This window comes from Podarcis gaigeae (genome assembly GCF_964106915.1).
Source record: "Podarcis gaigeae genome assembly, chromosome: 15".
NCBI lineage: Eukaryota > Metazoa > Chordata > Lepidosauria > Squamata > Lacertidae > Podarcis > Podarcis gaigeae.
Genome location: NC_139692.1, coordinates 39,069,456 through 39,096,664, shown reverse-complemented (window position 1 = coordinate 39,096,664; position 27,209 = coordinate 39,069,456). Strand labels below are relative to the sequence as shown.

The 27,209-nt window shown below is 45.5% G+C and overlaps 1 protein-coding gene across 1 annotated transcript in view; it reads left to right on the top strand.

Moving 5' to 3' along the window:
- The window catches only part of LHX1 (LIM homeobox 1), a 51,017-nt gene extending 29,990 nt beyond the window's left edge, over positions 1 to 21,027 (top strand). Inside the window, exons 4-6 of the mRNA XM_083714717.1 lie at positions 16,264 to 16,429; positions 18,984 to 19,392; positions 19,575 to 21,027. Of these exons, the coding sequence (XP_083570843.1) occupies positions 16,264 to 16,429; positions 18,984 to 19,363 (546 nt within the window). The 3' untranslated portion in view covers positions 19,364 to 19,392; positions 19,575 to 21,027. The remainder of the gene's footprint in view (positions 1 to 16,263; positions 16,430 to 18,983; positions 19,393 to 19,574) is intronic.
- Positions 21,028 to 27,209: the final 6,182 nt, after the last annotated feature.

Below are 27,209 nucleotides of genomic sequence, written 5' to 3'. Positions count from 1 at the left end.
TGTTTTAATGTTCTTTTAATCCTTTACTGGAAGCCGCCCAGAGTGGCTGGGGAAACCCCGCCAGATGGGCGGGGTAAAAATATATTATTATATATTATAATAATTATATTATTACTACTATTATTATCATCATCATCATCATCATCTGCCTGAGCCAGTATAAGGCAGCAGTGGCATAGCGTGGGTTGTCAGCACCCGGGGCAAGGCAAGTAATTTGCGCCCCCTAACCCATGGATTTGCGCCCCCTAACCCATGGATTTGCGCCCCCTAACCCTAACCCCCAGATGTTGCGCCCGGTGCGGCTGGCCCCCCCTGCACCCCCCCACGCTACGCCACTGGAAGGCAGCTTTTTCTGTTTTCACATAAGCAATGCCTGAAGACTGGAATGTGTATATATACTAGGATAAAATGATGATGGAGCTCAGAGCTTGGGCTACACCTGGGTGGGGAACCTCAGGCTCAGGGACTGAATGTGGCCCCACAGGCCTCTCTATCAGGCCCTCAGGAACCTCCCCACACCCTCCCTCATCACACCCTTCACTGGCTCTGCTTTGCACCCTCCTTCTGGGATGGAACGCTCCTTTGAACCCGGACCCTGCCTCTTCTTTGCTCGGATGAGGGGTAGAGAGCAGGACATGGAGGTGTGAACCCCTCTGACTTTTGAATGCATGGGCATAGCAGGGGGGAGCAGGGGGGAGCGGCCGCCTCCCCCCAACAATCCAATAAATGAATAAAAATACTGAACTAAAAGTAGAAAGATTTTGACCGATTTTTCTGAATACTTGGAGGTCAAAAGGAAGTAATTTAAAACGACTGTTTTGCTGAGACATTGCATTCCGATTCTGCTACCAGCCTTTCTCAACCTGTGGGTCCCCAGATGTTGTTGAACTACAACTCCCATCACCCCTAGCTAGCCAGAGCTCAGGGATGATGGGAGTTGTAGTCCAACAACATCTGTGGACCCACAGGTTGAGAACCAGAGGATGATGACAGGTGGGTGCCTTGCGTCTCTGCCCCCCAAAAAACATCCTGGCTATGCCCATGTTTGCACCACGTTATGCCAAGTCTGTTGCTCCACTCATTTTCACCTCTGGCCCCACCCAGTGGACTGTTCCACTTGAAGACTGCAGGGTCATATTTTCAAAATTCTCACGCACGAATCTCCCTGCTTGAAGAAGGCTAGCACAGCACAGCTATGCCATAACTTTTGCCTTTTGCTTGCTACTTACCCCTCCACCCAGGCAATTTGGTTTGGCTGTGATTGGGGGCAGGGCAGCATGATGCTTCTCTGTGCAGATGGAGAGGGAGAAAGAGGGAGGGGTGCAAAGTGATGCAGGCAAAGGGAGAAAAACTAAACTTTTGGCATTGTAATATCATTATACAACTCTATGGTGCGGCCAGGTTTGGAATACTGTGTACGGTTCTGGTTGTGCCTCTCCTCAAAAAGGGTATTGTAGAGTTGGGGAAAGTTCAGAAAAAGGGCAACCAAAATTATCAAGGAGATGGAGTAAACCCCCCTCCCCGAAGAAAGGTTGCAGCATTCAGGAAGTTTTAGTTTTGAGAGAAAAGGCGTTGTAGAAGTTTACAAAAATGATGCATGGTTTGGAGAAAGTGGATAGAGGAAAGTTTTCTCCCTCTCGCCCAACACTGGAACTTGGGACGTTCACAGAAGTGGAATGTCGGAAGGGTCAGGGAAGATAAAATAAACGTAGCAGGCAGTTAACTGTGGAACTCCTCCCTGCAGGAAGCAGTGATGACCACCAGCTTGGATTACTTTAAAGAGGATTGGACAAATTCATGGAGGAGAGGGCTACCAATGGCTACTTGATGCCTCCCTAGCTGAAGGCAGTAATCATAGAATCATAGAATCATAGAGCTGGAAGAGACCACAAGGGCCATCGAGTCCAACCCCCTGCCAAGCAGGAAACACCATCAGAGCACTCCTAACATACGGTTGTCAAGCCTCTGCTTAAAGACCTCCAAAGAAGGAGACTCCACCACGCTCCTTGGCAGCCAATTCCACTGTCGAACAGCTCTTACTGTCAGGAAGTTCTTCCTAATGTTTAGGTGGACTCTTCTTTCTTGTAGTTTGGAACCATTGCTCCGTGTCCGCTTCTCTGGAGCAGCAGAAAACAACCTTTCTCCCTCCTCTATGTGACATCCTTTTATATATTTGAACATGGCTATCATATCACCCCTTAACCTAATGCTTCTGTATACTAGTTGCTGAGGCCTTAGCAAGGGCGAGGGCTGCAGTGCTCAGATCCTGCTTATCTGTGAGGGCAGAACGCTGGACTAGATGGGCCACTGGCCTGATTCAGCAAACGCTTCTTATATTTATTTTCCTCACATTCACCGCAACCCACAGATACCCTGTAGTTTCTTGAGAAGTACTGTCATTTGGTCCTGTGTTTCCCCTCAAACCCCTTTCCATCGGCTTTGGAAATGAAAGCTGCCGTTAAGCTGAGGTGTGTACATTTCAGACAGCCATTGCACATGCTCAGAAGGCAGGTTCATTGAATAGGAATTGGGGGAAGGGGGGTTGAAAGTGTGGGGAAACACCACAGGTAATGCGCATTGGATCTCTGCCCTACTCTGAGGTGTGCAGCAAGCTTAAATTGTGACTTGACATGCACCGAGAGAACCATCCTCGCTGCAATTTGAGCTGCTCATGTGTACCTTAGTCAAATCCCTGCGTCTAATTTTGTAATAATAGAGCATTTATTTGGGGGTGGGGGGATGAGGAACCTGTTGTGATTATATACGCTTTGTGTCACATGTAAGGAAGCTGCCCTGTCCAGAGCCAGACCGTTATGTCCCTCTTCCTCAGTACTGTATGCATGTGCACACTGCCGTCACAATTAGCTATGTACTCCACTGGAGTATCATAGAATCATAGAATTGTTGGGAGGGAACCCAGGGGTCATCCAGCCTAACCCCAGATGCATGGTGGTTGTTGTTGTTTAGTTGTTTAGTCGTGTCCGACTCTTCGTGGCCCCATGGACCAGAGCACGCCAGGCACTCCTGTCTTCCACTGCCTCCCGCAGTTTGGTCAGACTCATGCTGGCAGCTTCGAGAACACTGTCCAACCATCTCGTCCTCTGTCGTCCTCTTCTCCTTGTGTCCTCCATCTTTCCCAACATCAGGGTCTTTTCCAGGGAGTCTTCTCTTCTCATGAGGTGGCCAAAGTACTGGAGCCTCAGCTTCACGATCTGTCCTTCCAGTGAGCACTCAGGGCTGATTTCCTTAAGAATGGATAGGTTGGATCTTCTTGCAGTCCATGGGACTCTCAAGAGTCTCCTCCAGCACCATAATTCAAAAAGATGCATGGTAGATGCATGGAAAAGATTCATAAGACAGGTAAAATGCTCATCCACACAATACATTTAAAGCATATTCAACATACCGGTACATTTGTAGCACATAGCTCCCCCAAGGGATCCTGGGAACTGTAGTTTGTTAAGAATTCTCTGTACCACTCCCAGGATTTTAAGTGGGGAGGGGGAACCATGTTATTTAAATGTATTGCGTGACTTACATAATATATTTTGCGACCTTTTAAAAGAGCTCCTGAGCTGCTTATTTTTATTTTGGCTAAAAATTTCTTAGTTTCTTCACCTTCCTACCCTGAATTTATAATTTTTTCTGCTGCTGCTGGGCTATCCTTATCCCTTTGGGTCAATACCTCCCTGCCTTGTTTACACCTCTCTCTCTTTTATATGAACTTCAGATTACTAGACACCCCTCAGCCAATCAGCGTCCTTGGAAGGTTCCAATTGGAGTGGGGGGCAGAGAAGGTGGGGAGAAATTGTGAATTCAAATCATTGGTGGGGGGGATTGAGTTTTTTAGATTGGATATGACCCACCATCTCCAAACACACACATACCCTTGTTAATAATAGAGTAACTATTTGAAATTAATGGACAGAACTCCTTTAGGTCCATTAATTTCAATAGGTCTACTCTTGAGTAGAATACAGCCATAGAAGAAATAGCCACATCAAGGCTTCTTCCTTGAACTTGTAGACTGGAAAGCAAAGGGATAAATGAAATAGACACAATCAGTGTTTTCGTCATTAAAAGAGGGGAACATTTGAGGAGCATTATGAAAAGACATGGTACACGCCCCTACCTTGTTTTCTTAATGGCTTTTCTTAAGCAGGATACTTTTTTTAAAAAAAAAAAAGCAAATACATTTTTAAACAAATGTAAAATTTCAATTCTATTCTTTAAAAGCACAATTTTCAAATTTATTTTTTAAAATTATTTTGATCTCTGCCCAACCTTTTTCTTCTTTTTTTCAAATGCCTGGTGCGCAGGAGTTGTTAGAAGGTTTGTAAATCCGGAGTTGGGAGATGAGGCTAAATTGCTTGCGTGGACGGAGGTTTTAAGGCAAAGCTGAGCACCAAATAGGTTCGGGGGCTCTCTGAATTACCGGTAATTCCCTCATTCTCTTCACCCGCCGCATTCAATATCAGGTCCCTGATATTTTAAAAGGAGCGCGCTTTTAAAAACACTTTGAAATGGATAAATGCCTCGTTACGCATTCTGAAAGACCCAAGCCCACCGGTTAGACCTTTGAAAAATCGTCCCGGGTCTCAATGCCCCCAGTGCCAATCCTACGGCTTTCCTGCTGTGCGACTTTGTGAGCCGTGATTTCAGCCCACTGAAGCGGTTTACTCCCGAGTAAAACAGGCGGAGGCTCGGATGGTAAAGTTGCAATCCTAGCCTCATCAGAGGTTGGAAGGGATTTGCTTACTTCCAAGTAGGATACGGCAGCGCGCTTGCCAAGCTGAGCTTGGATGGGCGCTGGAAGGGCGCTCTGTCTACGCTCAGAGGCTCTATTTGCTTACTGAAAACAGACCCTGATTAAGCTCAGAATTCTTGTTTATTCATCGAAAGACATATTTATCCCGGGCGCACACAGAGAGCCTTTCCTCTTAGGTTGAACGGATCTGTTGAGACAATTGAGAATATTTCTGTCTTTGGATTTAGGATATGAGACCCAGAGGCTTTTGTTTGGGGGGCGGGTGGAGTAGAGATTTTGGTTGGAAAATTTACTACATCTTTATTTATTTCGAACCGATTAAAGGCGATCTTCTCTATAGATTTCTGTCTGGGAATGGGAAACACAAGGTGATCGCCTACTTTAGCCCTACACAGAGTAGACCCATTGACTCCCACGAAATTCAATATTAGAAGCAGCTCTTACTGATTACAATATTGTTCTTAAGGGATTCTGTGACAACATTGCAGTGCTTAGATGTACTGCTACAATATATAAACAGATGATGGGCCCCGATCCAGCCAGAGTTAAGGCAATTTAATCCTTGCAGAGTTGCTGTCAGGATAAAAAGGGGGCAGCATACGTTTTACCTTGAGCTCCTTGGAGGAAAAGAAGGATACAGTTTTATTTTGTTTATTATTGATTAAAATTTATATGCCGCCCTTCATCCAAGGATCACAGGGCGGTTGGCAGTGTAAATTAATTGATGAGGCGGAAATATTTTTTAGTCTTAATTAGATTTCCCTTTAATTGACCTAAATTTGTGTGTGTGTGTGTGTGTGTGTGTGTGTGTGTGTGTGTGTGTGTGTGTGAACAAACTATACAGCCCAATTAAGGTTCCAGTGGGAGTCAGTCTTACGAAGGTCAATGGGAGTTCCTTCTGAGCAGACGTGCATAGGATCGCGCTATGTTAAACGAGCTATACAAATCTTCAAAGCAAATTGCGTTGCTGGGATCGTGACCATTAGCTGGCTGCTGACTACCTCCACATTTTTAAGAGGTGTGTGCCTTTGGATGAAAATCTAGAGGTCCGCTTACTCCTGAATTCAAGGAGTCCGGGAATAAAATCATTGAACAGAGACTGACTTTTGAAGCGAAGAAAAAAATGTGTTTTAAGATCGAGGAGTTTGGCGTGTGAGAGAGAAAATCCAAAAAATTCATACCCGGGCTGGTAGAGCAATAATTATATTTAGGTTGCATATCCCTTGCTTGCCTAAGAAGTTGTTCCGTTGAGCTCAGAGGAGCTTACTCTTGAGTAGACATGCAAAGTTGTTGTTTTCTTCCTCAAAATCAGCCGTGGAAAGTTTACGGATGATTCAAAGAATAAAACACCAGCCTTCGTGCGTTTCTGAAAAATACGGATTTTGCAAGCCCTTGAGTTCTCCAAAGTGCTTAGTCAGGGTGGCGCTTAGAAAGTTTAGGAAGCAGCAAAAGCTGGCTTGATATTGTGGTCGCTAGTTTAATTTGTCTCTCCCGTCACCAAGAATCCTGGGAACTGTAGCTCACAGTTCTACAATTTCCAGCACCCTTAACAAACGACAGTTCCCAGGATTCTTGGGGAGATAGAGGGGTGATGTACTTTGAATGGATAGAGCTCACAATCTTAAACTGGGCTGCAACTCGGAAAACGTTCTTGTTTTATTTACCATTATTACTCACCTATTAACCTAGTTCTCCGGGAGACTGAGAGGTAAATCCCAGGGAACACATTCGGACTTGCTTCTGAGTAAACATGTCTAGGTTTGCACTGCTAATTGGATTATTAGGCTCTGTGGAACTTTCACAGTAAGCAAAAAAAAAAAAAAAAAAAACCCAGAGAGACAGTTCTCTGCCCCGAGAGGATTCCATTTTCGCTGCTGTCCCAGCTCCGCATTGGTTTGAGGGCATTTCCGGCTTAACTCGGCTGCAGATCCAGATGTGGATTGCGCGGCTCCTTCATTATGTGAATCATTCGGGCCTGTAGTCCCTTAATCCAGTCACGACCTGGAGGGATAAGGGGGAGGCTGCAGCCGAGGGACCGATGGTCTGCTATGCGTGCAGAAAGCCACAAGTTCAATCAAACGCTTCTCCAGGTAGAGCTGGGAAAAGTCTGAAATCATGCCGAGCCCCTGCCAGTCAGTGTAGACAGCCCTGACCTAGATGAGCCCGTAGTTCAAAACGCTGAGGACTTGAACCTTGCTTTCTTTTTAGAGGAAGGGGGCTCAGCGTCTGCTTTGCGCGCAAAAGGTCCCAGGTCCAATGCCTCTCTAGGCAGGACTACGATTCTGGAAGGCTGCTGCCAGTCCGTGCAGGCAGTATTGAGCTACATGAGCCAGTGGCCTGACTTGTACTGAAGGCAGCTTGCTATTTGACCTGGTGCCTGAGCACCAACTGATCCGGAATGGGATCGCGTTGAAACCGAATCAAGGAGAATAAAATTATCCTGCCTTGAGAATCATTGGAGTGTGTGTGTGTGTGTGTGTGTGTGTGTGAGAGAGAGAGAGAGAGAGAGAGAGAGAGAGAGAGAGATCATCTATAATTTTATTGTAGCTTATTTTATTTGCTCCTACTACTAAGGCATCTTGCAAAGTCTGGCTTGATCTCTGTACAATTAAAAAAAATCTACCCGTTTCAATCGTTTGAGGTGCGATGGCTGCAAGTGATAGATTCCATGTTGTTCGTGTGTGCAAGGTTGCTACACAAGTTGCTGGTTTAGTAAAAGGAGTGGGTGGAGAATGGATGATAACGTGCAATAATGCGGAAGGAGATGTTTTACACAATCTCCCAGCGCTGCCAAAAACACCGAGCGGAATCGTGTGTGGTTCATGCAAGACGCAGAAAATCCAAATAGATTTAAAAAAAAAAAAAAAAGAGGAGGAGGGTCATCTGTTCTGTTTTATTTATTTATTTTTGTGGGAAGTTTTTTTTCTAATTGGGGGGTGTGGCATTTGAAAAGCAGATATATGAAATATAATTTAAAATGCAAAAAAACCCTCCTACTTTGAGCAACAGTTCCTAAAAGGCATTGAATGGAATCCAGCTAGGTTTTAAAGTCAATATTGAAATTAAGGGAGCTGTAAGAGTCGTGTCTATGGAGTTCAGTGGGTTAACCCTGAGCCAGGATTAACTTTGGATACATTGACCATGTGACGTTATGAGAAATCCTTCACGGGATGCTGGCCAAATGCAAAATGGGTGGGCCGGCTCCGGGCTCCTGCACCTTGAATAGGAACATAGAAGGGCGACTATCTCCTGAAATCGCCTCTTCTACACAGCAATTAAAGGTACAGGAGCTCCCGCTGCCGCTTTGTAAGCGACGCCTGCTGAAAAGCCCTCTTCTGTCCGATGATTAAAGGTGCGGGAGCCGGGCCACCTCCGCTCTTTGATCCGGCTGCCCTATTTCGTACAAGATGTGTGTTGTTGTGTACATTGCACGCAGGTACCGCCTTCCTAAAGCTGACCTGTGTCTAAAAACAGTACGGTTGGGTCCGGCTGATAGACAGAGACTGCAATTCCTTCTTCGCTCTCCCACTCTTGGCGCAGATAAAATCGGTGCCTGCGTCTTTACCCACTGGGGAGGAAATGCGCAGGGCGATCCTGGGCATGGGATTGGGCTTCCTCCTCAACCGAAGCAGCGCTAGCTTTAAAATCTGCCTTCACCTGAACCAAGCGGGGCTTCTTTAAAGTCTTGCGCTTTGTTCGTTGCGCCACTGGCCTGCAAACCCCCATTTAATTCGCGAGGGGGCTGCCTTGATCTAAGGACCCCGCTGATTTCAAGGGAATCTACTTCCCCGGAAGAAGATCCCACCTCCAAATGTGTTTTTAGGAACCGAGATAGATTTATTTGGAATTAACTCCTCCATACCATAATTTGTGGGCTCTTTCCCTCCTTGCTCTCTAGTGCGGTTCTAAATCTCTTAACGACCGAGGCTTGGAAGGTAGTTCGGGTTAAACCCTGCTGAATCCGAAGTACCGGTACCTTATTGGAGATAATATTTCAGGGATTTCCAGTTCTTGTGTACGTTTGGTAGGGGGGTGTTGTTGTTTTTTTCTGGTGGGAGGGGACTGCGCTCATCTCCTTGGAGGATCCCGGTTTAAAGCCGCAAAAGATTGCGCGCTCTCCCTACTTCATCAGTTTCCCCACATACGTCGCTCTTCTTAATACACTGCAGCCCCTAACCCCACTTGCCTGGGAGTAAACCCACTGGATTATAAAAGGTTTACTTCTGAGAAGACGTAGTCAGGGTTGCGTTGTTCCAAGGATCGCCTTGCACCTCTTTTGCGCCGTAGCGTGCTGAATAAGAGAAAACTGTGAGCCGCCCTGAGATCTACGGATGAAGGGCGGTATACAAATTTTAATAATAACAACAATAATAGGCAGGGAGGCGTTTTGCATTGCAGGACCCGCGTTTAGTCCAACTGCCTGTTTTTAAGCGTAATAAAAGGGTAGCTTTGATTTGGATATTTGAAAGCTGATAGGCCCTGCAGTCATCTCTCTCTCTCTCTCTCTCTCTCTCTCTCTCTCTCTCTCTCCCCCCCCCCCCCCCTTGAATCCAGAAATTGTAATTAACCTGCTCTGGGGATTATAGCAAAAAAAGCGAGCGAGCGAGAGCAGTATATATTCTGGAGGTGTCAAATCTGATTATGGCTCTCGGCCAAGGCGGGCGGGCGGGCGCGCTGCTCTATACATACCGATTCCGGAGAAAGTCTCGTTGGGTTTTACGTCCGAATGAACATGCATGAACTCGGACTGCTCGGAGAGCAAAACGTGGCCTTAAAGACCTGGCGGGTCTCGGCTATTTCGAGATGGATTTTCTGCTTAGGACGGTCAACCTCAGAAAGGAAGGTGGTTTCTTTCTGAATAAGGCCCCGAGTCCACGCGCGTTGAAATAAAGAGGTCCCCTTTCCTCCCCAACACACACTCACGTTAAAAATACGTCGAAATCGATTTCAGGCTTCGCATTTCATGTGGACCGGATTGCAGATGTAAGCGCGGCCGTTACTCCGGAGAGAGTCACTGAAAATCCGGACTGAGGTTCCTTTTGCAACCCCCAAACCAAAGCACGCGCTTCACATGGAAACACTTCGCTTTGGGGTTGGGGTTTGGGGGGGTGCGCGTGCTTTCTTTTCTCTTCTCTTCTCTTCTCTTCTCTTCTCTTCTCTTCTCTTCTCTTCTCTTCTCTTCTTTTTTCTTTTCTTTTCCCTTGAAAGGCCGCCACGGGTCTCCGTCTCGGCTGGGCGCGCGGAGGATAGTCCGACGGCGCGCGGGTTAGTGGAGGATTTTGGTCAACGAAAAGAAGCGCGGTTTTTGTTTTGTTTTTACGAGGGAGTGGCAGGGGAATAATTCAGAGAAAGAGCATTAGACCAAAGCTAGAGGTGGCTGTTCGAGGGAGAGAAGGAGGGAAGGAGGACGAGCTTGGTCACTTTCGTCTCTGGGATAAAGACTCTACGCGCTCTCCTCCTCCTCGGTCTCTCGCGCTCTCGCCTTCGGGGCTCCGCTGCGCTCCTTTCGCCTTCCTTCCCCTCGCTTCCCGGTTTGCGAAAAGAAAAGCGGGGCGCTAAGGAGAAGGCTGAGGTCGGAAGGCTGCAGCCACACCCCAAAAGAAAAACCCGAAAGCATAGAGAGCATAGTGATATAATAAACTCGGTTTAAAATGCAATACTTATCGATGAGGATATTAGATATTCAGCAAGATCCGGTGGAGAATAGCCACCGCTAAGACTAATTAACTTCTTTCTCTCTCCCTCTGTATAATCCATACACCTCTCTATATGATTTGATACATTTATACCTCTCATTATATATTCTATATATTTAGGTATGTGTGTATTGTATATAATCATAATGTGTTTTGACTGTTTTTAATACCCGGTTTTTAAATTGTAAGCCGCCCTGAGACCTCATGGTGAAAGACGAATAATAAATTTATCACAGCAACAACAAGAACAACAACAACGCCACACGAGGGTGTTCCTTGTAAAATGGAGCTAAAGAAAAAAAGATTATTCGCAGTTTATTGCTTGCAGATTGCATTAGACTATATATACGTCTATACTTTGAATACCGAATAGCCTGTTGTTCTTGTTGTTCTTGTTCTTGTTCTTGTTTGGATTTCTTACTCGCCCTTCACCACAAGGGCCCAAGGCAGGTGACAGCACTCTAAAAAGCCAATATTAAAATAAATTTAAACTATTTGCTTACACACACACACACACACACACAAATATCTCTCATATACTTCTTCGGAAGTGTATCCCATTAAGCTAAGGGCCCATCCTTAATATTTACGGGCTCAGAGCCCATATACACGTTTACTCGGGTGTAAGGCCTCCGGGTGTTCCATGGGGCCGGGGGCCGAGCGTGCGGTCTCACCAGGTGGAAATGCAGCCCCGTGGACCTGAGCTGGAGAGCTTCTCCACGAGACTCGCAAGCCCTCAACCTGCCTCCTTGGAGTAAACAGCCTCGCTTTCTTGAGTAAACAGAAGCGCTCTCTCTGGGGATTTAGGAAGGGGTGGGGGGGGACCGGGGTTGTCTTGCTGGTGAGCAAGGGCGTGCAGTATGCAGAGTGGGCTCACGAGCGGAGTGTGTGTGTGTGTGTGTGTGTGTGTGTGTGTGTGTGGGAGAGAGAGAGACAGAGACAGAGACTAGCTTTATTAAGGATTCCGCTCCAAAACGCCTTTTGTTAATTCTTGAGCTTATCGGATCAGCGTTCAAGGCTGGCAAATAAGAGCTATGGGGTTGCTTAATGTTGGGCTGTGTCTTATGCAAGAATGGATTGGAGGGAGGGAGGGAGAGAGAGAGAAGCGTACCTCTGGTTGATAGAGCGGGGGGACGGGGTTAAAGGTGGGGAGGGGGACGCTGCCTTGACTTTCCTGCTTGCTAGGATGTGTATATCCGAGAGGGAGTCCCGGGGAGCAAGTTCCCCGAAGGGCGCGCGTCTTTGTAGCAGAAGTGCGGTTGCGAGAGGGCGCTCAAGTGAGCGGAAAGCCTATCAATAAATAGAGAGAAATAGCGATAGCCTTTTCTCCTCCTGCCTTTGCCCCTGCAGTTCTGGGGTGAGCTTAAAAACGAGAGGAAAAACCCTTAGCTCAGTTGTTAGACCATCCATCTACTTTGCGTGCAGAAGTTCAATCCCCGCCATCTCCAGGAGGGGCCTGGAAAGACTTGGAACCCCGAGGAGCTGCTGCCAGCCAGTGTAGACAGTACTGAGCAAGGTGGGAGTATTGCTCTGGCTCAGTAGGAGGCAGCCGCTTTGCATCCCGGATTAAATCCCTGGCATCTCCACCTCCGCCTTATATAGAAGAGCAAGTTTCTCGGATAGAAGTGCCCCAACCAGCACAGATAAGGTCAAAGGATCCCTTAAGACAGCCTTTCTCAACCTGTGGGTCCCCAGATGTTGTTGAACTACAACTCCCATCATCTCTAGCTAGCAAGGCCAGAGCTCAGGGATGATGGGAGTTGTAGTCCAACACAATCAGAGAGCATGGCAGTGGCTTCCTCTGGTCTACACATGCATACTTAGATGTGCACATGCCCATTTTCTCTGCATGGACAATGCTCTGGGGCTGTACTGCAATGTTTGCAAGTAAGTCTGTGTGTATTTGCATGGCTTATCCATGTCTTGGTTAGGCCCAGGATCAACTCCCCTTTCAGCCATGGGTGACCTTAGATCAGTCCACATCTCTCCGCCTAACCTACCTCACAGGGTTGTTGTAGGGATAGAATGTGGGGGAGAGAGAGAAGAGAGAGATACCCCCCCCCCCCCCGCAGAGCTGCCTGGAGAACAGACTCTTATTATTAGTGTTGTTGTTAATTCATTTTATTAGTCCCTTGACTCAGAAGGACTCACAAAATTTAAAAGCGTAAAAGGATGGCATAAAATCGGGGGGAGAGGGAGAAGAAGAATGCATTGCAATAAAAGCCATACAGTAATCTATAAAATAAACCCAATAAAACAGCAGGGAAAACACATCACCAATAGACAGCAAAATTTAAACGGATGGTGGGATGGTACTGTAATGTGGTTATTATCCCTCCTCCTTAATGCTGTTTCCCAAATCTCTGCCCACCCAAAACACTGTTTGCCTAGCTTCCCCCACTCAGATTATAAACGTATCTAGATACAGACAATGTGTTTGTACAGCTCATGACACTAATATATAGATTACAATTTAATGAGCATCAGTTTGTACATTTTGCAATTTACACCTGGTGTGGGGCGCTATTGACCCTCCAGATGTTGCTATACTACAACTTCCAGCAATGGCCAGTGTAGATTGCACTACTTCAAGCTGCAGATTGGGGGGGGGCATATTTTTAATGCTTTGTCCAATATTGAACCTAACCTGCAAGTAGAAAACTAGCCCAGCAGGGAATGATCTGAGCTACCACAACCTCTCTGGCCAGTGTGAAACTATTAGTTGTAGGGAATTCATTTCTGAATGAATTCAAAACTGGAGCCTCTTCCTGCAGCCTGAAATGGTACTGTCCGCTTTGGCTCATGTAGGCCACCCCACAAATATGCTGGCTGGTGGCTGATGGGAGTTGGAGTCCAACAGGGCTCCATGTTGGCTACTCCAGATGTATGCTCAAGGGGAGGCGAGGCTGAAGGAGATATTCACACAGGGGGTGTTGATTCTTTTTCTGCTAGGACCTGCCTCTGAAATGTGAAACAAACGTGAAAATTAGATCTTTCCTTGTGCAATCTGGAATTAAATAAAGTCAAGGCTGAAAGCACATGCGGTCAGCACTCTGCTGGAGCCAAACAAGTCCCAAATATAAGAATGACCTGCTGGATCAGGCCAATGGCCCACCTAGTCCAACATCCTGTTCCCACAGTGGCCAACCAGATAGATGCCCGTGGTCAGCAAGCAAGCAGGATTCAAGCACAACAGCACTGTCCTCTCCTGTGGCTTCCAGCAAGTGATGTTCAGAAACATTATTGCCTCTAAATGTGGGTCAGCTGCAGTGCAGGCTAGTCCATTAATGGGCGAATGGGGCCATGCCCCACCAAGCTCAGCTTGCCTTCAGCCAGCCCTGCCACCTGCCTGCTTTCTTTCCTGCAACCAGCCCAGGATTTGGCATTGGTGGTGAGATTCCTCCTCCTTCATCCCAGTGTTGCCCTTGTAGAACTCAACAGGGAGGTGAAAAGGGTGAAGCTACACTCAGTTGGCTCCGCCTTTCAGTGACTCTGACTCCACCCACTGTTTGAGCTCCTTGCATTCCACCACAGCAGTTTCGGTGGACCGCAGCACCAATGGGTCCTGGTCAGTGCCGGATTTACATATAAGCTAAACAAGCTATAGCTTAGGGCAGGGGTCAGCAAACTTTTTCAGCAGGGGGGCGGTCCACTGTCCCTCAGACCTTGTGGGGGGGCCGGACTATATTTTGGAGGGGATGGGAGAACGAATTCCTATGCCCCACAAATAACCCCAAGATGCATTTTAAATAAAAGCACACATTCTACTCATGTAAAAACACCAGGCAGGCCCCACAAATAACCCAGAGATGCATTTTAATTAAAAGGACACATTCCACTCATGTAAAAACATGCTGATTCCCAGACCGTCCGCAGGCCAGATTTAGAAGGTGATTGGGCTGGATCCGGCCCCCGGGCCTTAGTTTGCCTACCCATGGCTTAGTGCCCCACTCTTTTGGGGGCCCCCCAAAAAAATTAAAGGGAAAAAACCTGGATGTACATTTCCAAAATATAAGATAAAAAAACAAATAAAATAAAACCTACTGTACATACAGCAACAGTGTTTTGTGTTGTGTAGGCTCCTATTTGTTATGTGCAAATGACTCTAGATACCTATTAGGTCCATAAATTACCGTATAGCATATATTCAACACAAAAACACAGCAACAATTTGTTGTTGGCAAAGGACAGCTGGACATATAAAGGGCCCCATTACCTTCAGTAGCTTAGAGCCTCATCAAACCGAAATCCAGCCCTGGTCCTGGTACTCTCAGAGCCCCCCACCTCCTCCTTTTAACTTTGGGTACTGCTGGACAAAGATCTATCACTTGCTTCAGACCTCTTGTAAAGACACACCAGGCTTTTACTGACCCATAATATCAGACCCTGCTTTTTTCTGTATTAATTCCCTTTATTTTTTTAAAAAATATGCTTTTATACCACTGTTTTACATATTTTCTATTGTATTTTTGTTCCAATGATCTCATTTACTGCTTTAATCGTGTACACCACTTAAGGTATTTTAATTTTTAAGTGCTTTATCAATGTTTTAATTGCCTGATTGATCGATGAATCAATGAATACTGGGGTTGTGTCTTGCACTGGTGTACGGTACATTTCAAACGCACACATGAATCTTGGGAACTGTCGTTTGTTAAGGGTGCTGGGAATTGTAGCTCTGGGAGGGGTAAACGACACTGTGCGGGGGTTCTTTAAATGGATAGTGTGTGCACAGTTGTGCGCGTACACGAGTTCGGTCCCTATATGCAAGACTTGCCACCCTTCTGTGAACGTGGGGACCTGGTGTGTGTGTTTATCTGCAAAATGCGTGCAAGCAGGGAGGCTGGTATCTGGACTATGTCCCCGTGAGTGTGTGCTTGTCAGCGAAAGAGAGCATCCGTATTTGCGTATGCTGAGCCAGTCAAGGGGTGGAGAGCGGATTCTTTCCGGTGGTGTGTAAACCGCGGCGCTCCCCGAATCCGGATTTGCGCTGTTCTTTCTTCTGAGCCAGAGGATATCTTGAAGCCCGATAATTTTACCTCCAGTAAAATTCATTCTCTCTCTCTCTCTCTCTCTCTCTCTCTCTCTCTCTCGTGTTCGTGTGTGCGAGAGAGAGAGAGATTTACCTTCAGTGAAATTATAATTAGATACATGTATGAGCGAATAAGAATCGAGCAGTTTCAACTCCAGATCTCTGCACACCATTTCACTTTAACAAATTGCGGATTGGGTGAATGGCGTGTGGTTGTCTCCAGCTAAATTGTACTCCGAGGAGACCCACTGAAATTAACGAGCCTAAGTTAGTCGTACCAATTAAATTCAATGGGTTTGCTCTGAATGAAACTGACGTCGGATACAACCGAAAGAGGCATTGCTTTAACAATCCTGGCGTCTAATCCGGTTCCCTTCCCGCCGGCTTGTCAACCCTGGTATATGTGTTAATCCAGCACTGCTCCCTCCGTTTAGCTGCTTTGAGAATCCGGTTTCCCTGGTTTGATATACCTTCGTGTGTGTTCTTAGGTTGTATTTTGGCGTCTCTGAACGGTCGGCCTAGCGTCCTCCATCCCCACCCCCTGCTGGCCTGCCTGCCTGCCTGGCCCTTCGGCGAATGCCCTGGGCGAGTGTTCCAAAAGCTCTCCAAACGGCGTCTCTCCGTGCGCCCTAGGCGCACCACGGGAGCGACCCTGCTTGGCTTCTCTTTCCCCGTGGCTCTAGCGTTGTTCCCCGGGCCCTTGTCCTCGCCTCGGTATCCCAGGCAGCCTCTCAACTCCGGCTTCTCTTCCTCCTTCTCCCTGTCAGGTTTGGTTCCAGAATCGGCGTTCCAAAGAAAGGCGCATGAAGCAACTGAGCGCGCTGGGGGCCCGACGGCACGCGTTTTTCCGCAGCCCCCGCCGCATGAGGCCGCTGGTAGATCGTCTGGAGCCGGGAGAGCTCATCCCCAACGGGCCCTTCTCCTTTTACGGAGGTGGGTAAGCGCAGGGGGTGGTTCCTGGGCGTGTTCACATGTCTCCATAGCTGCATCTACACACACACAAGCCAGTTCTAGAATTTTGATTTTACACCTCTTGACAGGCCTGGAACCAGCCAGTATGCAGGGAAGGTTCACTGCAAAACCGTCAGGAAATAAACTTGTTATTAGGCTGTTTAATTTTAGATAATATTTACATTTTTATAAAAATTTTGTGGGAACCTAATCCCAGCCCATTAGCCAGAAAACTTACTTTTTAGTGACTAATTTGGCACTGCTTCCTTTCCCTTTATTTCCAACTAAAAGGTGCACCTTTTAGTTTTAGGGTTTGTTTTTAGGGTAACTGAAAATTAAGCAGGTGCCTGTAATCTCCCTTGAGTGTACCAGAACCAGTGCTCAAGTCATGGGGAGGGGGTATAAAGGCTTTATGAAATCCTTAGCCCCCCACGTTTTAGCCAAATCATGCTTCCTGGCCTCCTATAAGCAGTAGCTTAAGAGGATCATCCTAAATGGTAAAGAGGCTGAACTGCCTCCCTCACAAGAGAAGAAGCTGCTTCACGCTGAGTCAGACCATTGATCCACCAAGCTCAGTGTTATCTACATTGACTTGTTAGCGATTCCCCCAGGTTTCAGGCAGGATCCTTTCCTAGCTCTACCTGGAGATGAGCCTGGGATTTCCTTTATGCAAAGCAGATCCTCTGTCACTGAGCTACAGCTCTTTCTGCAAAGGTCCCCTGTGAAGCTGAATCCACAAAGAGCCTTGCTTTTAGAATCTGGAATGAATCTCTCCATGCAGCTCCATAGGGTCTAGCTTAATGCAGCAACAACAACAACAACAAAGTGTTTTTATACCCTACCCATCTGACCCCAGACACTCTGGGCAGCTTCCAACAAAATACAGTGGTACTTCAGGTTACATATGCTTCAGGTTACATACGCTTCAGGTTATTACAGACTCCGCTAACCCAGAAATTGTGCTTCAGGTTAAGAACTTTGCTTCAGGATAAGAACAGAAATCGTGCTCTGGCAGCGCGGCGGCAGAAGGAGGCCCCATTAGCTAAAGTGGTGCTTCAGGTTAAGAACGGACCTCCGGAACGAATTAAGTACTTAACCCGAGGTACCACTGTATAAAGGAACAAAACAAAACATCAAACATTAAAAGCACCTCAAAACTCAGAACCAAACTAAGCATGAAATTAACTGCATAGTTCTGTCCTGAAATGCAAGGGGTGAGTGGGAGTCCCCTCCAATTGCCAATTTGGGGGGGGGGGGCTGGTGCAGATTGGAACCCTAGCATAGGGGGGGGGGGCACTCACAGAGATAAACAATATGTGTTGGTGCTGTTCTTCCCAATCAGTCAGAAAGAAGCAAACCTGATCCTGCCTTCCTTGTGTTCTGGGCCAATTAGATCAAAGGCACTGGGATGACTGGCAAGCCCTAACCCATTTTTAAGGTGAGAGGAGGGTGTCATGTTGGCTAGCCCCAGTGTAAGGGATATAATGATCTTGCAGTGGGGCCTGAGGCTGATTCCACACAGTTGCTATTTTCAGGAAGGATTCAGGCCCTCATCAGGGCCTCCCCAAATCATTTTGCTGACTGTGGCAAAGCAGAAAATGGCACCAGGTCGAGGTGCAAAAGAAGGCTAGGCTAGGCTATTTGCTTCTGAATACCAATTACTGGAAACTACAGGAGGGGAGCACAGAGTGCCATATTACCACATTCTGCTCCTGCTTGCAGGCTTTCTATTGGAACACCTGGCTGGCCCCTGTGAGAACAGGATGCTAGACTAGATGGGCCTTTCCTATGTTTCTCCTTCTCTAATTGAGACATGGGGAAGCTCAGCCCACCACAAACCACATAGTGAAAAGGGCGACATACCCCTACGGAACTAATCAAATTTGGTTATGCAGTATTGACAGCTGATCAGGCTATCCTCTGCTGTTCTTATGATCTAAAATAACAATAATTTTATTGTTTATATCCCGCCCACCTGGCTGGGTTTCCCCAGCCACTCTGGGCAGCTTCTAGCAAAAGATAAAATAACAACAACAACAACAACAACAACACTAATAATAATTTATTTATACCCCGGCTAAGTTTCCCCAGCCACTCTGGGCAGCTCCCAATCAAGTGTTAAAACCAATACAGCATTAAATATTAAAAGCTTCCCTAAACAGGGCTGCCTTCAGATGCTTTTAAAGATAAGAGCTGCTTATTTCCTTCACATCTGCTGGGAGGGCGTTCCACAGGGCGGGTGCCACTACCGAGAAGGCCCTCTGTCTGGTTCCCTGTAACCTCACTTCTCGCAATGAGGGAACCGCCAGAAGGCCCTCAGAGCTGGATCTCAGCGTCTGGGCTGAACGAATGGGGGTGGAGACGCTCCTTCAGGTATACAGGACCAAGGCTGTTTAGGGCTTTAAAGGTCAGCACCAACACTTTGAATTGTGCTCAGAAACACAACAAAACATTAATAAACCTCCTGATGCAGCAAAGAAAGAAAGAAATATCCATGGCATGTATGTCAACCTTTTATCTTTTCTTCGCCTGCCAGATTACCAGAGCGAGTACTATGGACCTGGGAGCAACTACGATTTCTTCCCCCAAGGACCGCCTTCCTCTCAAGCCCAGACGCCAGTGGATCTCCCTTTCGTGCCATCATCCGGGTCTTCAGGAACGCCTCTGGGGGGGATGGACCACCCCTTACCTGGACACCACCCTTCCAGCGAAGCTCAGCGTTTCACAGATATCATGTCACACCCACCTGGGGACTCTCCGAGCCCCGAACCCAACCTACCTGGCTCCTTGCACTCCATGTCGGCTGAAGTTTTTGGGCCGAGTCCTCCGTTTTCCTCGATATCTGTCAACGGCGGTGCTAACTATGGCAGCCACTTATCACATCCGCCCGAAATGAACGAGGCTGCTGTATGGTAGCTTTAAATACCAAGACTGGGGGCTGAGAAGTAAGTGGCCAGTCGACACCCACCTTTGCTTACATCCAGGTGTATAGAAACGAGTTCGAGCAAATAGTTTCTTTCTTTTTTTTTTTCTTGCCCTAAGACATATAGATATATAGATATATATGTTGGGGGTTTTGCTTTTTTTTTTGGTGAACTTTGGGGATTAACTGAATTATTCATTTCAGATCGAAGCCCAGGGAGATTTTGGTATAAACCGGAGGACAATCTTCATGATACAGAATGAACAGGAGAAAAGAAAAGACAAGGGGGGAAAATATGAAGAAAGTAATCTCTTTTTGTACCAAGTGAAGAAGGAAAAAAGACACTGGCGAAGTGGATTTGTTTCGATACTGCCATATACTATGGGATGGCGAATAGTGAGTGTCCGCATTCACTAGACTATAACTCTAGGGGGGGAAAAAACAAGATTCTCAGAGACTTTTCTCATAGGAAAAGAAACCAATATTGAATAAAGGCAAGGTCAACAAGAACAAGAAAAAAAAGCTTCAAGGAATTCTAGTATTTTTTAAAATGATGATTCTTTTGGTATTATTGATTTGTTTAATTTTGCCTCCGAACATTCAACATGAGCCACAACAATAGACTTTTAAAGCTTCAGAAATGTCAGGTGGGGCAAATGAAATGTAGTTAATTTTGTTGTTATTTTTGGGAGGGTGGTGCTTTTATGTTTATTTTATTTTCATTGGCCAAAATAGCAAATATTTAAATATAAGCCCTCCGAATCAACTCTTCTACCTTCTCTGAGCGACACACACCAATAATCCTCAAAACCCAGAAGTCTTCTGCTAGACTTCTAAGTAAAAAAAAAAAAAAAACTGACTTGAAAAGAAACGAACGACAAAGTATTCTACCTTCAGAAAAATAAAAGCTAAACAAACAAAAATAAAAAATAAAAAGACTCTATGAAACTAGAAAAAAAGCAGTCAACTGTTTACGTCGAATGTTAAATTCAGGAGCGCAATGTTTTACTTAAAAAAAATTCCTGTTTTAGAACCTCTTGTTCAAAAGCAAAGTATTTTGAGCAATCAACCAAAATAGTTCATTTTTCTTTCTTTTTCCTTTTTTTCTGTAGTTGTTATAAGACATTACAGGGCTTGTGTTTCACTGTGCTAGTTTGTAAAGGTGGCGTTTACAGCAGGCAAAGAATAAAAACTTATAAAATCAAACAGTTGCCAAATAAAACAATTCTATAGCACAAAATACTCTTTGGGGGTGCTGTACCCACAGCCCGGGGGAAAAACGCAAAACATTTTAAACAAAGTGTTACAAGGTTAAGAGGGGGGGAAATTTAACATCTTTGCTAATGTTTAGTCCTGTTCAACATTAATGGAATTGTTAATATGACTTATATAGACCCACACAGGTTTTATTTTTGTGTCTTTAAAAGAAAAAAAAAGTCCAAAATATTTAAATTTTATGGTCAAATATGCAGTCAGCAGCTGCTACTTTTTTTCCTTTATATATTAAATTTCTCATATGTCTTTTATTGTTCAAATAAACCTAAGCTTGTGTGACCTCCAGTGCATATTAGACCATTCACTGTATGAAAGGGGGGGAAAGTTGGATTAAAAAATTTGTGAATTTTTAATAAAATTAGAAAATCTGATGTTTAGATAACCTGTGTTTCATTCAATGCTTTGAAAGATTTATGACATTGGGAGAGAAAGGTGGTCAAGAAGGAGCATTCTGATCTCTTTTAAATATTGCCAAAAGAAAATTTTAATTATGTGGGTTCTTCCTCAGGCAATTATTTCCTCATAATTTTTTTTCTTTGGGATTCTGAGCAATAGCAGAACAGCTTTTTATAAGAATATCGAAATCTGAGGATATTTTCACTCATCCATAACTTGTCGTTGGATTCTGCATTAATTCAATGAGAATCTGGTGGTTTCTCCTCAGATTACGTTTTTGAGTTATTTTGAGGAAAGCGCTACGAGTTTTGATAATGCTGGCAACATTGCTCAAGTTGGGTTGTCATTGGATTTCATGTTAAAATTAAGTTTGAAGTGCTTTAGGAGCTTTTTCCTCAGCGATTTGAAGAAGCATCTTGAGGAATCCTGAGAGAAACTCCCAAGGTTTTCCCGCCATGTCTGATAAAGTGGTTACAGCAGGGTGTTCACTGCTCTCTTGGATATATCTGGTACCATGGGACCTTCTGACAGCAGATAGTTACTGAGTGTGGATTTGAAGAACATACACACACATTTGAATGAAGCTCACTCTGCCCCAAATACTTGTAGGATTGAAGTACAGTGGTACCTCTGGTTAAATACGCTTCAGGTTACATACGCTTCAGGTTACATATGCTTCAGGTTACAGACTCTGCTAACCCAGAAATAGTGCTTCAGGTTAAGAACTTTGCTTCAGGATGAGAACAGAAATTGTGCTCCGGCGGCGCGGTAGCAGCAGGAGGCCCCATTAGCTAAAGTGGTGCTTCAGGTTAAGAACAGTTTCAGGTTAAGTCCGGACCTCCGGAATGAATTAAGTACTTAACCTGAGGTACCACTGTACGGCTCTACCATTAGGCTGAGTCAACCGCTTCAGGTGGCAGTGCCCCCTGTTCCAGCCACTACTCCAATTGCTCTCCATTGGACACAACTGCGTGCGCAACACAACTAAGCTAACCTTGAAAGAAGATGAATTTTTATTGTCATGGTTTAACCACAAGACCGAGCCTCTATTATATTCCCTGTAGCTTGGCCTACTCTTGAGGATTGCAGTGGATTCTCAAGTAATAATAATAAGAAGAATAAATTTTTATTTATACCCTGCCCTTCCTGGTTCAAAAACCGGGCTCAAGGTGGCTAACAACAACTTTAAAACTTAATTGTAAAAGCAGCATAAATACAGTATAAAAACATGAATAACAATAAAATTCAAAATTCAGAAATCTGTTTAGGGGAAATAAGCACTAGGTAATCCCAGGGCTAGCTGGCTGAATTGGTCCTACTTGGGCCAGCGAGGAGGCCAGGGGAGAATTAGCTGTGGGGTCTCAGAGTGGGTAATCTCCATAAAAGGGGAGGGGGAGGGAAGAGAATGGAAATAAAAGATCAGGCTGAATTCAAATTAAAGGCCAGGCGGAATAGCTCTGTCTTACAGGCCCAGTGGATAGAGGTTAAATCCTGAAGGGCCCTAGTCTCATGGGACAGAGCATTCCACCAGGTCGGAGCCATCACCGAAAAGGCCCTGGTGGAGGATAGTCTGACTTCCTTAGGGCCCGGGACCTCTAAACTATGGTTATTCATGGACCTTAAGGTCCTCTGCGGGGCATACCAGGAAAGGCGGTCCTGTAAATACGAGGGGCCTAAGCCACAAAGGGCTTTAAAGGTCAAGACCAGCACCTTGAACCTGACCCTATACTCCACTGGGAGCCAGTGCAACTGGTAAAGCCCTGGGTGAATATGCTCCCATGGCAGGGACCCCATGAGGAGCCTCGCTGCAGCGTTCTGCATCCGCTGGAGTTTGTGGGACAGTTTCAAGGGCAGCCCCGCATAGAGCGAATTACAGTAGTCAAGCTTAGAAGTGACCGTCGCATGGATCACTGTGGCCAGGTCGGGGTGGGAAAGGTAAGGGACCAACAGTTTGATGCGGCGAAGGTGGAAAAATTTCGCCTTAGCTGTGGTGTCATGGTGGAGTCAGGCTGGCATGTGTTTGTCTCTTTGACATCAGCGCATACGTTTCACAGAGGCAGATTTAGGGCAGCACAACTGGTTCAGTTGCACTGGGCGCGGAGCCTTGGTGGAAAGCGAGAGGTGGGGGGCACTGAATTTTGGCATCTCACAGGGCGACACGGAAATTTGAGACTCCAAGGCACGCCGCTGTGCTTCATAAGAAGTGTTTGCCTCCCTCACGTGTTACACTTTTCAACTCACATTCGCGTCGGGCATTTAAAACGCTATCGCACCACTTTAAGCAGTAATGGCTTCCCCCCCAAAGGATTATGGGAGCTGTCGTTTGTTAAGGTTTCTGAGAGTTGTTAGGAGGCCTGTATTCCCCTCTCAGAGCTACAATTCCCAGACTTCCTGGGGAAAAGAGATTGACGAACCAGTCTGTGAATTATAGTCCTTTGAGGGGAACAGGGGCCATCTAACAACTCTCAGCACCCCTAACTAAATACAGCTCCCATAAATATTTAGGGGAAGTAGTCTCCTCAGGCAGAAGCGACAGGCACCCTCCATTCTTCTTGAACCCAGGGCCATTCCCCTGTGTTGGGGATCAGACCTATATAAACCACAGGCTGGAGGAGGTCATCCTGTTGCCAGGTTGAAGTTAAGATTCAACAACAGCTCCAGTCAGCTTCTGTGCATGGAACAGGGAGGGCGCCATCTTGTCCTCTGCCCCATCTCTGTCTGAGATGAGCCCTGCCTATTCATGCAGCATCTTCACTCAACTTTTATTTTCAGGCTGGTAGGGATGCCATGTTCTGGTTCGCCTCAGGTGCGAAAATGTCTTGGGCTGGCCCTGGGTAGCATCATGTTCTAAATGAAGGGTGAGGAACCTTTGCAAGCCTGAGGGCTGCCGCCCTTCATGGGCAAACATTTGAGGGTTCAAGCCATGTCAGTGCTGGATGGGGCCAGAGGCTTGCCTTTGTACATTCCAGCCATGTGAAGGTCATACACTTTTACACACTATCTCTCCATCCCTCATTCAGGGGAGCAAGAGGCAGAGTCAATGTTTAAGGAAAGATTTCATTCAGGTGAAAGGATTTGAGGAGGAATGGCCAGAGGCATGGCCTGGGGTTGTAGCACCTGTCCTGAGGCCTACCTGGACCTGAGGTTCACCACAACTCTTAAATGCTCTTTATGTACTCTCTTTTTCTCCCTGGACATAATTTGGCAACTCAGCATCTTTTACCAGTTTCACTTTCCCTTCCATGTTTGCCGTGTCACTTCAAAGGCTATTATCCAAAGCAGATTGATCTGGAACTGATCAGTCCTCCTGCCCGACTTGGTGGGGCTTACTTCTGAATAAATGTCTATAAAACAGTAGAGGAAGAAGAGGGCAGCCCCAGGCAATGCTTCCTATTTCTTGCCCTTTAAAGTACTGTTATCGCGAAAATATTAATCTATGAAGGGGGAACCCACCAAAGTACGTTTTCCTATTGTAATGGCCGTTTTCCTATATTGGGAAGAAAAGCATTAATTTTGTTTTGTCCTCAGATATTATGAAGCTTATGACCCACTACCCTGAATTCGAGCACAATCCTATGTGTGTTTACTCCAGAAGTAAGCCTCTCTTTATTTAGCGGGGCTTACTCCTGTGCAAGTGAGCACAGAATAGCAACCTTAACAGCACAATCCTATGCAAGTCTACTCAGAAGTAAGGTGCAGTGAGGCTTCCTCCCAGGTTAAATGTAGCCTTAGTCTTTCAGGAGACACAGAATTATCAGTTTTGAAAGTGAGGTTGCTGGAAAAAGCCAACACAATTATTCTTTCAAAATATGCATACACCCATGCAGGCTTTCCATTATATATTTAGTGCTTTTTTATATTGGGAAGAAAAGCATTAATCGGGCACTCTGGGGGGTTAGAAATGCAGTTTTTACATGGGTCGATATATTGGGATGTTTTCTGGTATGGCTGAATGCTTCCATAAGTACTCATATCTGCTATTGAATTCCCAGTACATTCTGCGTATGTTTGTTGTTTGATTATATGGCGTGGGTGGGCTGCAGTTCTAACTACACTTACCAGGGAGTAAGCCACACTGAGCTCTTGGCATGCACAGGATTTTGCTTTTGAACACCTCTTCTCTTTTTATTAAAATTCATCATATAGTATGGTCTTATATTTTGAAACCTAGGTGCCAGTCAAATATGCAAATGGAGAATCACAAGCTGGGGGACAAATTAGGCTCAGTACTTGTGGGTGCTTATGATTGGTTTCAAAAAGGAATAATCAAACATTTTATGGGTGGAATAAAAACCTTTCCAGTTGATGGCCTGGCCAGTGAGTGTGATGAAGTGTAAATGGCACTATAAGCACTAATTGAGGGAACCAAATCTTTCTAATTCCATCCATGATCTGTATGGGGAAAGGAATGAAAATCAATAAATCATATTGATTCGTGAAGGAATGCTTTGTCCCCTAATTTGTGAAATATTTAATGTGGTGGTGATGGGGGACTGGATCCTGAACGTTAGTTGGATCCTTGACTGTCCCATTTCTTAACAGGACAACTTTTACAGATAGGCAGGGCTATCCACGTATCAGTCACCTGACATCACAATGACATCAGGTGACCCATCTTCCTTTGCCTGCATGGCTTGAAATCAAACCACAAAGGCAAAGGCACAGCACTTTGAAAGTGCTGATGATCAGTTGATGATCAGCGCTTGCAAAGCCTGGTGCCTTTTGACCTGTCCTGCACCTGACATCAGGTGTAGCACAGGTGTGCATGGCTTGGTTGAACAGCCTTGCACATCAAAGGGGGAGGCCTGGGAGGGCTAATTAGACCAGGGGGCAGTGGTTCACCACTGCCGATTTAACATGTGGCAAATTTCACTTAGCCACAGCTTAAAAGTAATTTACAATATTAGATTTATAGGTTGGAAATAGTACAACTGCTTTGAGGATTTTTACAAGCAAGCAGTGTATAAATTTTGTGAAATAAAACACAAGCATATCTTTTCCACGCCTAGTGCCACTTTCTGAACCTGCAAAATACATACACACTCAATATTACCTTTCTGTTTGTCTTTTAATCACCTAATAATTCAATGTGAGACATGCCTACCCAGACATTAATCCCACTTAATTCAAATAAATTTATTCTCAAGTCAGTAGATTCAGGACTACAGTCACCCTAAAATATACTGCCACAGATGACTTCTGCAGAGGGGTATTAGTGTTAGCAAAGACAACAGAGCCTTTTATAACCTTAAGAACCAACAAACTTGTGACGGCATAAGCTTTCACAGACTACAGTCCCATTCATCAGATAAAACTGTTTTAAGTGGATTGCAAATTATATAAACACATTATACATCATTTTATTTGTTTGCTGCCTTTCCATAATTGGGACCATGCTCAAGGAGGCTTACAACATGTAAAAAAATAATAATGCATAATAATATACATAACAAAAATAGTCAAGCAATGAATAAAACATCAAAAAGTACACAATCTGATGGAACAACGTCCATATAAATATTAATAGGATCCAAAATAAAAAGACAATTTTTTAAAAAATATAAATAACAGCAGCAGCCCCTCCCTAACAAAAACCCAGCCCAATTAAATTACATTTTATTGTGGTCATGGAGACTGGAGAAACTTCAGGAATTTGCATGCTGGGAATGTTGCCAACTGTGCATAGGTATCACTTCCACTGCCTGACCCACCCATTCCCTCTCAACCCACCCACCATTGGGCAGGGAATGTCAGTGGCTCTCCAGGCAAAGAAGGTTTTCCCTCCCCAAGCCCCTCCTATTCAATCATTTAAAAGGCAAAGCAGCTTCAGTTGGAAGCTCTCTTATCAGCAGACCTGCATGGGATTTGGGGTACCTATTTGTTAACTCTTTTAAGGCTGCCAACAGGGAAGTCTTGATAGCTCCCCCCCCCCCCAATAATATGTTGAGATACCCAGGAAACCAGTGTGTTTGTTGTAGGGCTTTGACACTACTGGTGTGATGCAGCTGCTAAGAGACCAAGCTATGAATCAAGAACTCAGTAGCTGGGCTCAGGCCATACACTCTTTTATTTGGCCTCTGTTTCCCCTTCTGTGAAATGTACGCAAATGACACTCGCTTATCGTCGTAATGATTTCAGTTACACAAAGTGCTTTGGGCATTTGAAACG